Genomic DNA, 13,090 nt, shown 5'->3' with positions numbered 1-13,090 from the left:
CCGTTGCCCTTAAAGGACATTTCTTGGCATGGATAGCATTCAAGAAAAACAGGCTTGCTTGCTCTTCAACACTAAAACTGCACGATGAAACTTTGCTAAACAACATAAAAAGAAGCTTGATGAATATTGGGAGCACATTAAATCAAGCTGTTGTGTAGACAGCTGGCCTGATTAAGATAGGAGAGTGTAGAAGTAGTTTAATGTAGTGCTAAACAAGATAAATCAATCATTTAGTGCATGCTAACCCTTAGAAACAGTTTCTATTATTAATGCCACGAATAAAAAATAAATACATTCTCTCAGTTTCTCTATTTGCATTTTATCAAAAATATAGTGTTGTGTAATATGTGTGTTATGTGTAATTGAAATATTGATATTATACCAAGAGGAACTGTGCTCCTGCCACATAATTTTCCCAGCAGAAGAAGGTGTAATAGTAATAAGACTAGTATCACTGTAGTGATGGCAGCTGTAGAGCAACACGGTCACTATCTTACTCTCAGGTGTCATCTTATAATGTTTGCTATTTTAGTGTACAGCATGCTAACATTTGCTAATTAGCACTAAACACACAGTACAACAGGGACCTCTTCAGATTTGCATGTGTGTGGTCGAAAATGAAAATAAAAAAAAATAAAAAAATTCTGATTGAGTACCGTAGTACTACTCATCACAAGTACTTGGTTATGTAAAATAGAGGGGCTGCCCCTTTAGATCGACTATAGATTGATAGATTAAATATTTTAATTGATTCCTAAGGGAAATTGCATTGCTGCAGCAGCACTTTACATGTCACAAAACACACCTAGCTTACAGTGAGCTGACATGAGGAAGACAAGAAAAACACAGTTTAAAAAAAAGGATTTAGAAACAAGATGAGATAGAACTCTCCCAGTGCAAATTAAAGTTGAATGTGCAAAGTTGCCCAGAAATTGAGTCTCCTCTCTTTACACAGAGGAAAATCATTGTGCAACATTATTTATCTTGCTTTACTTGTTTGTTAATATAATTTTACTTTATGTGATTAAATAAAATATAACATCAATTTAAATAATTCTGTCATATCAGCTGTGATTAACGAAATGTGGATTAAATTGGCAAGTGTAAGGGACTGTTTTTTCTCTTTTTAAAGGGGTGACATGGGGATTGAGATGTTGTAGGCAGACTTTGTCGACCTGTTTTCTGTTGGGAGTAAATAACTTCTGAACTTGTAACCGTGTGAACATTTTACAACCTATCTGCCCAGGGCTGTGAGAGGCAGCTTGTGTAAGGCCTATAATATTCTCTCTTATCTTTTGCAGCTCTTTCTGTCCTTCACTGTCTGTCAAAAACAAATCTATTCCTTTGCTGTGTTATTGCCCTGTCTTTCACTGAGCTGGTACTGTGAGCCTGCCATCACATCTCTGTCGCAGCCTCTCCCCTCAAGTCGTGGAGAAAATGTCTCCAGTGAGTCATTTCTGACCACCTAGCAAAAAAACCCAACTTGGCTTGAGTAAACATAAACTGATGTCAACCTTTATTACACAAGCCTGAAATGGATATGAGCATTTAGTGTCACACCTCATTCAACACCAAGCTATGTCTCATTGAAAAGCTGTAGCTCTCCGGCACACACAGACTGAACATCCTCAGACACAAGCTTTCTTCAAGCCTCTCTCTTTCTCACTGAGTCTTACTTTGAAGTTCTCTCCTCATGGAGAAGGCTTTGCACTGTCAAGTGGGATTTGCATATATGATGAGAATAATTGCCTGTCTGAAATTCGATGCTTCTTTTGGGGAAAAAAAATCGACTCTTTCTTCTTTAGCGGGTGGCAAAGAAAAAAAGGCATGTCGCTAAAAATAACCTACCCCACCTAACACCCCCTCCATCCCTCTCCGTTGGTGGTCCTCTTTTAGGTTCTCCCCCATGGTTTTTCTCTACCTCAGTAGTGTCATCCCGTCCATTTGGTTTCTGGAGCTGAGCCTGCTGCAGTCCAAGCTGCCCGTCAACAATTCCTCAGGCCATGAGCTTCATATGCTGGCTCACATCCCGATCACAGCGGTAGGTGTCCCGCCACAAAACAGCCCTCCCCGCCTCACCCTCCACGCAGCCACATTAAAGCTACACCTGATATCAGATAAGATTTAAATCTTGCAAGGGGGTGGATAAACTATTAGTTGCAGGAGATGTCTAATAGACACATTGAGATGAAGTCCAGATAGGCTCCTGCTTGAAAACTCTCAGATCTCTCCCCTTCTGGGATCGTTTTAGTGCAATTTCTTTCATGTAGGATTTAGGAGAGTTTTTGCCCCTTGGCTGTACTTGAGGCTGGGTGGCAGCTTTTAAAACTTGAAGACGTACTGTTTCAGGACTGAAGTGGAACATCAAGTGATGCTGTCAGGATAACCTGAATGAACCTTGTCACAATGAGGGGCTGAATCAAAAGACATTAAGTGTGATTATTTTTATTTACTGTACAGCATTCTTTTATGTTGTGGTATCTCTATTTTAAAAATGGTTGATCAAAAAAGAAAGCAAATGACTGATTCGACTGTGAATCTTTGCAAATGCTTTCACTGGGATTAGACTGTGCTGTTTCCTTCACCCAGGGCATTGTGGAGCTGGACCCAGAGAACTGGGTAGCTGGACTGGAGCAGACCATGCTCATAGTGCTGGTTCTGGGTCGCTGGCTAATGCCCAAAGGGGACATGTCACGTGACCAGCTCTCACAGCTCCTCATGGTCTATGTGGGACTGGGTGCCGACATCCTGGACATCTTCGACACCTTCAAGGAACCTGAAGTCAAAACCAACCGGATGGTTGTCATCATCGGCTTAGCTCTTTTTTCTTGGGCTCTCATGCAGTTTCCTCTGGTTCTCACTCAGACACGACCTGCAGAGGGTGAATCTCCTCAGGCCAGAATAGGTGCTCTCCTCTGCTGCCCTGAAGCTCCACCTTCATTTGCTTCCTGCTGCTCCAGTGAAGTGTGGAGCTTGCTGCTCACGGTTGGACTCCAAGATGGCCCGTTCCTGCTTTACCGCATCTACCTCATGGTACAAGAGCAAGTACTCAACCAGCTCATGATTTTCTTTACCTGCAAGAACATCCTTATTGTCCTTTTGGAGCTTTACAGAATCTTTGTGGTTCAGTGCGAGCAGAAAGTTCGAGAATCAGGGTTGAAGAGGTGTGCTGCTCTGCTGCCCCACTGTCAAAACCAGGAGGGCAATGAGGAGGAGGAGGAGGAGGAGGAGGAGGAAGCAGGTAAAGAGGAGTGTTGTGGAGAGCAGAGCTGTCATATAGACATGAACAGGGGGACCGAGAGGGAGGAAGATCAAAGAGGTGTCCAGGTAAAGAGAAGCTCAAAATGCTGTGAGGCATGACTTTGGCTCTGGAGGGGAGGAAATGGCTTTCACACACCAAGAAAAAAGTCTCTCCTATCTGAAATCTCTTGCATTTCAGCCTTGTTCAGAGACAGTCTTGGCTCTCTGGAGGTTCACTGACTGGAAATAGACCTCAAGAGAAGAGAATAAGTCCCTACTGAAAAGATCAGAGATGAATTTATGCAACTCCCTTTGATAAAACCTTTCATAAAAAGTGCTGTTTCAGTCACAGGAGGTTCCTCCACTCAAGAAAATCAGTTCAACAAGTTTAACTCAAACTGTCACTCTTTGTAATATATGTATGAAGCCACAAAGTATCTGAAACAAGATGAATGCAGCTTTGTGCTTTATAGGGATACTAAGATGTCATTATGCTGTGTGTGTATTTTTTATGATTAATATTTTGATTGTTTTTCACATTGTACAAAGAAACATACAGAGGCAGAATGAAGGTAAACATACATCAGTAAATACTGTAAGAGTCCAGCCTTACAATACGCCCACATGCAGACTCTCATATACATACACATGCACCGTGTGTGTGTATTTTTAATAAAATAAGGGTGGTGATAAAGGCATTGGCCAGAGACAATATTAAGTGAATTAAATGAATTAAATAAATGACAACACATGTTCTTAATTAATTCACTTATTCTAATAAAGATATTTCAGAGAAGCACAGTGCTCTTTGTTTTACTCTGATCACCATGAGATGGCAGTGTTGCCAAGTCAACCAAGACACACCACAATACTGGTCTGCAAAATGCATGCATGTTACATAGAAGGACTGTGAGACAGCAGCACAACAGCACAGCAGCAGTGTTGAACTTCAGTATTTGTCAGGTTCAGGTATAAAAAATCTCCTTCATTGTGTCTCTTTGTATGACCTGATGATACAACAAGGTAACGGGAATGTCTGTGGTAACTGCATGTGAAAGATTTTGTCACCTTCAGGTACTGATTATGTAATTAATAATCAAATGTAGCTAATCTAGAGACACCTCATAAAGTATAACAAGTAAGAGGAGAGTGAAGAGGCTTACTTCACTTTCCAAGGTTCATTTTCCTCTTGAGCACAATCAGCCCATGGAAGCCTGTTTGAGAGCTCCCTGCATTTTTATTATGTCTGAAAAAGCACACTCGTGATTATGTGGGAGTTGTTTAAGCTCGACATGATTGGCTCTCACTTTCTCTCTTTTGAGAGATGGAAGGTGCTTTTGAGATACTTCTCCTCAACCCACAAAAGCAAGAGACTCTTAGAGAGCCTGCAAGGACAGAGAAATGTTCGAGCCGAAGTCCAGAGTCTCAAGGTTTCGAGCCACTTTACGGTGGGACAAACAGCTGCAGCACAGTCGCCCTCTCCCCATTCCATCCAGACAATACCTCTCCTGTCAAATGAGGGCAAGGATGCAGGCCTCTTGCATTCATGGATGACCCTCTCCCTCTGTCTCATACACTGTGTTGGGCAGGTTGGGAATGAAGAGCAGCAATGGCAGCGAGTGGCAATTCCATCAGGCCGTTCCAGCACGGCACTGTATCTGTGTTCATCAAATTGCTGCACTTCACCTGTATTGCAAGACGACGAAAGGAGCTGAGGCTCTGAATGAGTGGGCCCTCTTTGTTTCCAATGACTTGCCAATGAAACAAAGACAGAAAGAGGGAGAGAAGATAGAAAGAGAGCATTTGTGTGTTTTTCTCCCTTTGTTGTCTGTGCTTGACTATAAAAATGCATGGATTATGAGCACGATTTCCTAAAACGATGACTGTGGGCTACCTCTGAAGGATTTGCTGGAGAGCATTACTGTATTTCCTCTGTGGCGGTACTTTGGTCTAAATTATTGATGACAGAGCCAACTTTTAAGAGAAAGAAGAGAAAATAATAAAGGAGTCCTCAGTGAGATGCTATTTCTTCCAGATATAACGGCATCTATGCGGCTAGATAATTTCCAGTTTACAAAGGCAAATGACATCGGGCAGAGCCAGTATGAAGGTGCAGCTTCTCCTAAGCACCTGAGTTTTGAGAGAATCCAATATTCATGTGACATTGTCATGTGGGCAATACAATAGGGTGATGAAAGCGCTGCTTGCTTGTGAAGAGAGTCCTCTTCCTCTTCAGATTAACTGCATGCTTTAACAAGATTGTGTGGGTATGTGGGAGGATGGGGATGTCAGCTGATCCATGGGCTGCCCTACATAGATAGAGAGAGAGGAAGAAAGCGTGGAAACTCAAAGCCTGCAACTCCACTGCACATAGATATAAAAAAAGTCAACCCTCACAAGCCCTCAACTGTAAAATATCTGTTCACATGGAAGAGTGATTCTGCAGCTCCATCAGGTGCTCCTTAGAATCTCCTCCACGAACATCCCTGATTGCGTCAGTTCATTAAGCCCTACAGAGAGGCTGGGTTTGTGATATCATTTCACACTTAATCTTTCAAACTTACTTATATGATCATGTTTCTGAAGACAAAGCGGAATGGCTGATCGCTGACAACATATCATTTGGTTGAGTGATGAGAGTATTAGTCATACTGCATGTACTGAACAAATAGCTTTGCCTCTGCTCTCTCAAGCTTGCTTCATATGTAAACATACACTACTGTTGAAAGATTTGGGGTCACCCAGACAATTTCATAATTTCCATAAAAACTCACACTTTTGTTCATGTGCTAACATAATTGCACAAGGGTTTTCTAATCATCAATTAGCCTTTCAACACCATTAGCTAACACAATGTAGCATTAGAACACAGGAGTGATTGTTGCTGGAAATGTTCCTCTGTACCCCTATGGAGATATTCAATTAAAAATCAGTCGTTTCCAGCTAGAATAGTCATTTATCACATTAACAATGTCTGTACATTGTCTATGAAAGCTGTAAGTCTGCTCCAACTCTCACTTCTTTTAAATCAAAGCTAAAGACTTTTCTCTTTGCTACTGCTTTCCTATTATAGCTTATTTTAACTTGTTTTAAATGCAAATTGTAATTTTATTTTTTTTATGTATTTCTAATTTTCCTTTTCTTTTTTATGTTTTATTTTGTTTGTCATTTTAATTGTGCTCTTCTTTCTTGTCTGAATGGTCCCAGTGCTTTTAATGTTTTAATGTAAAGTATATTGAGCTGCCCTCGTGTATGAAATGTACTATAGAAATAAAGCCGCCTTGCCTATACTGTGTTTCTGATTAATTTAATGTTATCTTCATTGAAAAAAACTACTTGTCTTTCAAAAATAAGGACATTTCTAAGTGACCCCACACTTTTGAACGGTATTGTTTATTTTTGTGGTGCCAATTAAGGTTTCAACAACTCAGGGTTTGAAGGTAAAAAAAAATCCCACTCATTTAACTGTGTAACGTAAAAAACTTAACATTAATACATCAATAAATACTAAGTTATAGAGTGTACAACAGAAGTGAGTACACTTTTGTGCAATATCACCCAAATGTCAAATGACCTTATAGTAATTTTATAGTAATTGCATTTTCCAACATGGTATTTGCAGCATGTGCAAGATCGTCCTTGGGCAAGACGCTGAACCTCTAGTTGCATCTTATGGGAGGCTGGCTTCAGCTCTGCCATTATTGCTGTATGAGTGTGTGTGTGAACTGGTGAATGAGAAACACACTTTGGAACCTAAGGCAAAAAAACATAATAATAATAAAATGCTGTGTAACTGTGTCCCCTTTATTGTTCAACACAGTGTTTCTCAAAGAACTGTTTATGATTGTCCATTAGAAATACTGCAGTTATTGAGAATAGATTAAATTTTGTATAATTTGACATTTATGTGATATTGCACAGGCATGGACTCATTTATAAACATCAAGAAATCTGTTTTGCCATCAAATTTTTAACTATTTGTATAAAAAAACATGGGAAATTGATTGTTTTTTCATGTTTGGTAAACCTGGTATTGATATTTCTAAGACAACCTGAAGTGTCCTAAAGTTAAAATGGGAATGTGAGAAAAGAGAATGAGCGAGAGCAAGGCAGAGCCAGAGAGAAACTCATTCAGTCTGAGCAGGTGCATTTCCCATGACAGTGTGGAGCATTTTCACCACATGCCACAATTTCCCTATTTTGTGTCAACTAATCAGGAAGTCCAAACACGCCAAGGTGCGCCTCATCAGCTTCCACTCCTACAGATAATCCCGTCAACATGCCACTGAATTGTTGCAGCAAGAGAGGGAGAGTGAAAACAAAGGCAAACTTCAAATGAACTCCACAACTTTCTGACAGGCGGCTGAGGATCCAGCTCACATCGCCTCATGTACCACCATGGATGGAAGCTAATGAGCCGTACTTCACTGTTTGCGGGTCAGAGATGTTGTATAGTTGTCTTGCTCTTAAATAAGGGTGATGTAGAGGTGCCACACAGATCTAATTTATGTCAAATCACATTAAATGTAAATGTTTTTAAAAGTATATAATAGAACTTTAAACAATGTTTTAAACAATGGAATCATTCATTCTCACACAGAGGAGACCAACATATCCAAGGTCTGCTCTGTGTAGCTTCTGTAAATGAAGAGCAGCAATGGTCCTCTAGGATCTCTGAGATCCTTATCATTATTTGACATTGAAGCAATATTTGTACATTTACTTCTGTTATATACTGTAATACCTTCGACGATGTCATGGTTTTTCAGTTCTCCTCCCCCCCACTTTCTCAATTTTTCTTAGGTACAGTATACCTTACATTGCTTTTCAGGTTCTTCTCTTGCATATCTTAAGAATCCTCTATATAGGGGCATTTTTCTTTTTACATAAATTTTGAAAACCTTTGGAGATCCACAGTTTGTCGCCATAGTTATACCCGTCACTGTGTCCCCTTGAGGTGAATTTTTTTTAATACAGTTCTATCATAAAAATGTCAGATTCCTGCAGCGACGACGTATTTCATCCATTTTTTTCTGGCCAAGATAATGTTTGTGAATTCCTCTGAAGCAATGAAAGAGATGAGGGATTAGGTTCAAAGAACTCAGTCATCTGGCTGTGGTACCCAACCTGCTTGACAGGATTGTGTTTTTTCCAAGTCTCTTCACACTCGCTCCAATGCACACTGAAGATCAGGGTCGACAGCAGTGGTCTTCACTGTTTTTCCACAAAAGCCATGCTGGCAGGATACAGGGAATAAGAGAGTCCTTTTTGCCTTAAAACACACAAAACAAACAGTGATGGCCATAGCCACACATGCTGGTATTATCCCAGTTAACACTCTCACCTCATTAGTTTGCTACCTACACAGGTTCATTTCATTTACAGTCAACCACGTCCAAACGATTAACATCATAGTTTGATTGTGAATCTGTTTATATGATTTCAACATTACATCGTTTAAATTAGACCTTTGCTTATAGAACTAGTAATCAAACTGTTGGTCTGTGTAGTTTTTTTGGAGGAAATAAAAACCCAGATTTTTCACTGCATCATTGCATGGTGTCTAAGAAACAACAAACAGAAAAAAAAACATTCACTTTTGGTCTAGAAATGCTGCTGAGTACTTCACGTGAAGTTAGTGCAGGTTTAATTGCATATTAAAATGTGTCAATTTCCCATGGTCATTTACCTTTTATTTTGCTCTGACCAAGTGCAATCTGTGAGTGACAAAGTCTGAGCTGTTCGGAATGACAAAATAGGCTGTTTGTCTAGTTTTCTTATCTGCTTCTATCCTCAGAACGATATGATTTGTCAGTGTCAGAAATTATAGTTTCAAAAGGGTTTCTAAGATCATGTACTGATCTGTCACCTCTGCGATCAAGGTTTGGTGATCGCAGAGAAAAAGATGAATACTGACTTTCAGATTGCTCTTTGGCGTCAGAAAGTCACAGGATTTGTTGATCCAGCATCCCCCATGACCTCCACATGAGGAGGAGTTGTAGTGCTGTAACAACATCAGAACACTTTTGTCTTTGCTCCTGACAAACAGTCATTATTCACATGGCCATGCGAGATCTTTGTCTGGTAAATGCAAATAAAAGTGTTGTTTTCGGTTTTGCCTTAAAAACAAGTAAAACTGAGACTGAGGGTGTGAAATTCGAATATGTAATAACCTTAGCAGTTCATAGTAGTTCAGGACTACAGTAACAGCTAGTGGTTACGTCTGCGTGGAATAAAATTGCTTCATATTGTGTTACAGATATTGAATTGTTTTCAAAGGTCAAGAGAACTCTGGATAGGCAGAAAAGCCACCTGGGCAATGGGATTGCTGTATTTTTCTCATGATCCAACTGAAGGTTGACAGTTCATGTCTTGTAGCAGACTAAAGGGCTGAACATTCAAAAGCAACACACAGAGAACCCAGAGACCCCTTTTCAGAGCTGTAAATCTGGTAGTAGATCAAATCAGAAGACAGCTACCTCAAAACTCACATTCAAATAGAACATATGGTTACATTGTAACCTTGGTTCTCTGAGTGAAGAGGCTATCTCTCCACTCAGGTAAATATTCTATATGTATGGGGTAACTCTTTAAGACACCCAATGAGGAGACGGTGCAGCCCAAACCACATACAGTGCTACAGAAATTTATTAGACCACCACCCAGTGTAAGGTGTTTGCCACCACTACCCAAAATTAACAGTTTTACGGATTACCAAAATCTTTTTTATGTTTCTGTAATGGTTAATCAGCCAGTATGTGCAAGCTCTTTAATCAAAATGATATTGTTAATGTTAAAATGTAATTATTGTTGTTATCTATGAATTTTCTAATTTACTGTTTTACAAAAAAGCTGAAAAATGGTAAAGCACATTATTATTTTTTGATTGAGATGCCAAATTACAGTTATTTGCTTGCATTCCTGAACAACAACAAAAAAAATGTTTTAGTGGTTGTATGTTATTCTTCATTAATTTCTGACTTCTCAGAGAATTCCATTGTGTTGGCTCAAATTTGGGGATAAAAACTTGAATTCAGTTTGAAATTCTTCACTCCTGTTCAAAATGGCGAAGCACAGGGAACTCTGAGAAAGAGAGAGTCTGAATTAAAGCACTTCATGATGCTGGATGGTCTTTGAGACAAATAGGACAAGACATAAACTGTTCTCACAGTGTGGTCAAGCACGCCTTGGACTCAATTGCAGAGACTGGTACTTACAAAATGCACCAAGGAAGAGGCCGACAACAAAAGCTAACCGAAGCAGATGCACCTCAAGATTTTAAGTACTAGAGACAGAAGGAGGACCACTACTGATCTTCAGCCAGAGATTAATGCTTCTAGATCAGAATCTGAGAAACTCTCCAGAATGACCATAGCAGATGACTGGAAGAACAAGGTTTAAAGGGAAGAGTAGCTACTAATAAGCCATTATTGAGGTCTGCAAACATCCAAAAATGCCTTAAAATTTGCCAGGGAGCACAAACACTGGACTGTAGAAGACTGGAAGAAGATATTCTGGATGGAAAAGTCCAAATTTGAACTCTTTGGTCAGCATCATCCTGTTCATGTCTGCAGAAAAGCTGGAGAACATTTTGATACTAGATGCATTGGACCCACAGTGAAACACGCTGGAGATTCCATTATGGTATGATGTTCTATTTGTGGAAGCGACAAGTCCACCAAAACATCTTGGTGCATCATGGAATCCCTTCTGGATTGAACCTGATTGGTCGTGATCATCATTCCTGCATTCCTTAAACATACAAATACAATTGGTAAATATCTATCATGATGAAAGATGTAAAATCTCAGTAAACGTGATTAGAATGACATCAAACATGGTATGCTTACTTTGCACAGATCCTGAGATAATATAAAAAGTGGAAACATTAGAACAAACTTATAAATTGTAGAATTTCAGGATACATGAAAGCAAGCTTGCAATACAATTAAGGATAAAAGCACATGGATATAACAATAAGAAAATAAGACTTTGAAATAGGAAATGCATATGCTTGGGATAAGAGTCTCTCTGTGTCTTTTTTTTTTTTGCAGTGACAGGGGGGTGTTTGTGTCCTGTGTGTGTTCATCCTCCACAAACACTTCAGATATGATGTGTTCTTCTTCAATACTGGTCCTGATAACCTGGTATCACAGACTGAGTTGGGATCATCACTCCAGTAATGCTGAATTTCCTTGATTTTGAGGATTTAAAACTGGTCATTTAATTGCTGTAAAGAAAGTTTTGGTGTTAGGAGGAGAAGAGGGTGAAGACTGCAATCTCCTCCTTTCCAGAGGTGTGGCTATCTGCACAATAGACACTTTGTGTATATTACCAGTTTCTAGTGGAGGTAGGAGGCGTCCTGTTGTCTCTAAAAAGGCTGTGAGTGGTCACTCTGAAGTAAACATCCGACTTATGTGTTCCAATTGGGTGGAAGTTTTAGGTTAGCTGTTTCTGAAATAGTTTCTGTTCAAATTTACAGCTGTGAGAAAGGGTCTGTTGCTTTGGAATGTTCTGCTCTTTTGTCCGCTACAGTGTATATATCTATGAAAGCTTTGACTCTTTTGAGGCACTGGTGAAACCTTTTCTCTAATAGGTGCATGTACAGTCTATTGCCTTTGTTTATTGATGCATCCAGAAGTGGTCTTAAATAAATTCAAATGGTCTGCACTTAGGTAGCGCTTTCAAAACCTACTGGTGCCAAAGCACTTCACAATGTGATTCTCATTTGCAGATTTTTACACACAAACACACATATACCAAATGGGCAGCTTAAAGTTCAATGTCTTTATCCAAGAAGACTTCTGCATGTGGATGTAAGGGAATGGGGACTGCATCGACCCAGCAATTAGTGGACAGCCTACTCTACCACCTCAGTCTTTTGTTCTGTTCTAAACTTCATCTATTCATGTCAAGTTATTTTTCCAAAAGTCAGAATGTCAGCCTCATGGTGGCATTCACTAAAGTCAGTAGATTTCATCCTCTGGGAACTATATTTAATAGGGTTACAGCCTGGACAGGTCACCAGTCCATTGTAGGGCCAACATAGACAGAGTTTATAATCACTCAATAACTCATCAGGCATGTCTTTGGGCTGGGGGAGGAAGCTGGAGCACCCACAGAAACCCCACCAAGATGCATGTAAACTCCACTCAGAAAGGCCTAGCTGACCAGCAGCCTCATCTTTGCTGTGGGGCGACAGTAGTAAGTTCTGCACCACCATGCTGCCACAGGTTATAGTCATAGTTTTAATAGAAATTTAAGGCATCACCTCTTATTCTGAATTAGTTTCCTCGGTTTAACTTCTTGCTAATTCATGGCTCAAACACAAAGCAACTTTGGAAAATATCATTAGCTTCTCAGGTGTGTGATAACTTCGACTTGTTGTCTCTCAGCCTTATTTGTATTCATTTCATTTTTTTTTCTCCAGAGTTAATTGTCTCTGTAACCAATTTCATGCAGAAGGCAAAAGAAAGCAATGAATATGAAATCCGTTTCTAAACAGAGCATTCTGACTTCCTACCCACATAGCAGTTTTGGAGATAACTGCTCTGACAGCTAGCAGTTAAGTCAGTCAATCTCAGGCCACAGAGGATGTATTGTTGAAATATTAATTGGCTGCCTCCTTTGTCATCCCCCAGTTCGTCTGAGCTGGGAGAGCTGCCACTTTACCCATTTCCACTCTACAACGTGGCCTCTGGTCATAGAGGCTGAGGCCATGTCGGGACACCAGTTCTAATAAGGAAATACAGTCGATTGTCTGACTGGACAACATAATTAGGACAGTTGAGAGCACTTGATGAACAAACACATTTTTGACTTCAGCTCAAGTGTTGTGAGCCATATGCCT

At 39.9% G+C, this 13,090-nt stretch overlaps 1 protein-coding gene across 1 annotated transcript in view; it reads left to right on the top strand.

The window, feature by feature from the left end:
• LOC111564728 (transmembrane protein 26) overlaps positions 1-13,090 on the top strand; it is a 106,357-nt gene that overhangs the window by 1,183 nt on the left and 92,084 nt on the right. Inside the window, exons 2-3 of the mRNA XM_023264495.2 lie at positions 1,897-2,041; positions 2,590-3,327. Of these exons, the coding sequence (XP_023120263.2) occupies positions 1,897-2,041; positions 2,590-3,327 (883 nt within the window). The remainder of the gene's footprint in view (positions 1-1,896; positions 2,042-2,589; positions 3,328-13,090) is intronic.

The sequence above is a fragment of the Amphiprion ocellaris genome, chromosome 8, assembly GCF_022539595.1.
Source record: "Amphiprion ocellaris isolate individual 3 ecotype Okinawa chromosome 8, ASM2253959v1, whole genome shotgun sequence".
Taxonomy (NCBI): Eukaryota; Metazoa; Chordata; class Actinopteri; family Pomacentridae; genus Amphiprion; species Amphiprion ocellaris.
This window is presented reverse-complemented; position numbering and strand designations above follow the sequence as displayed.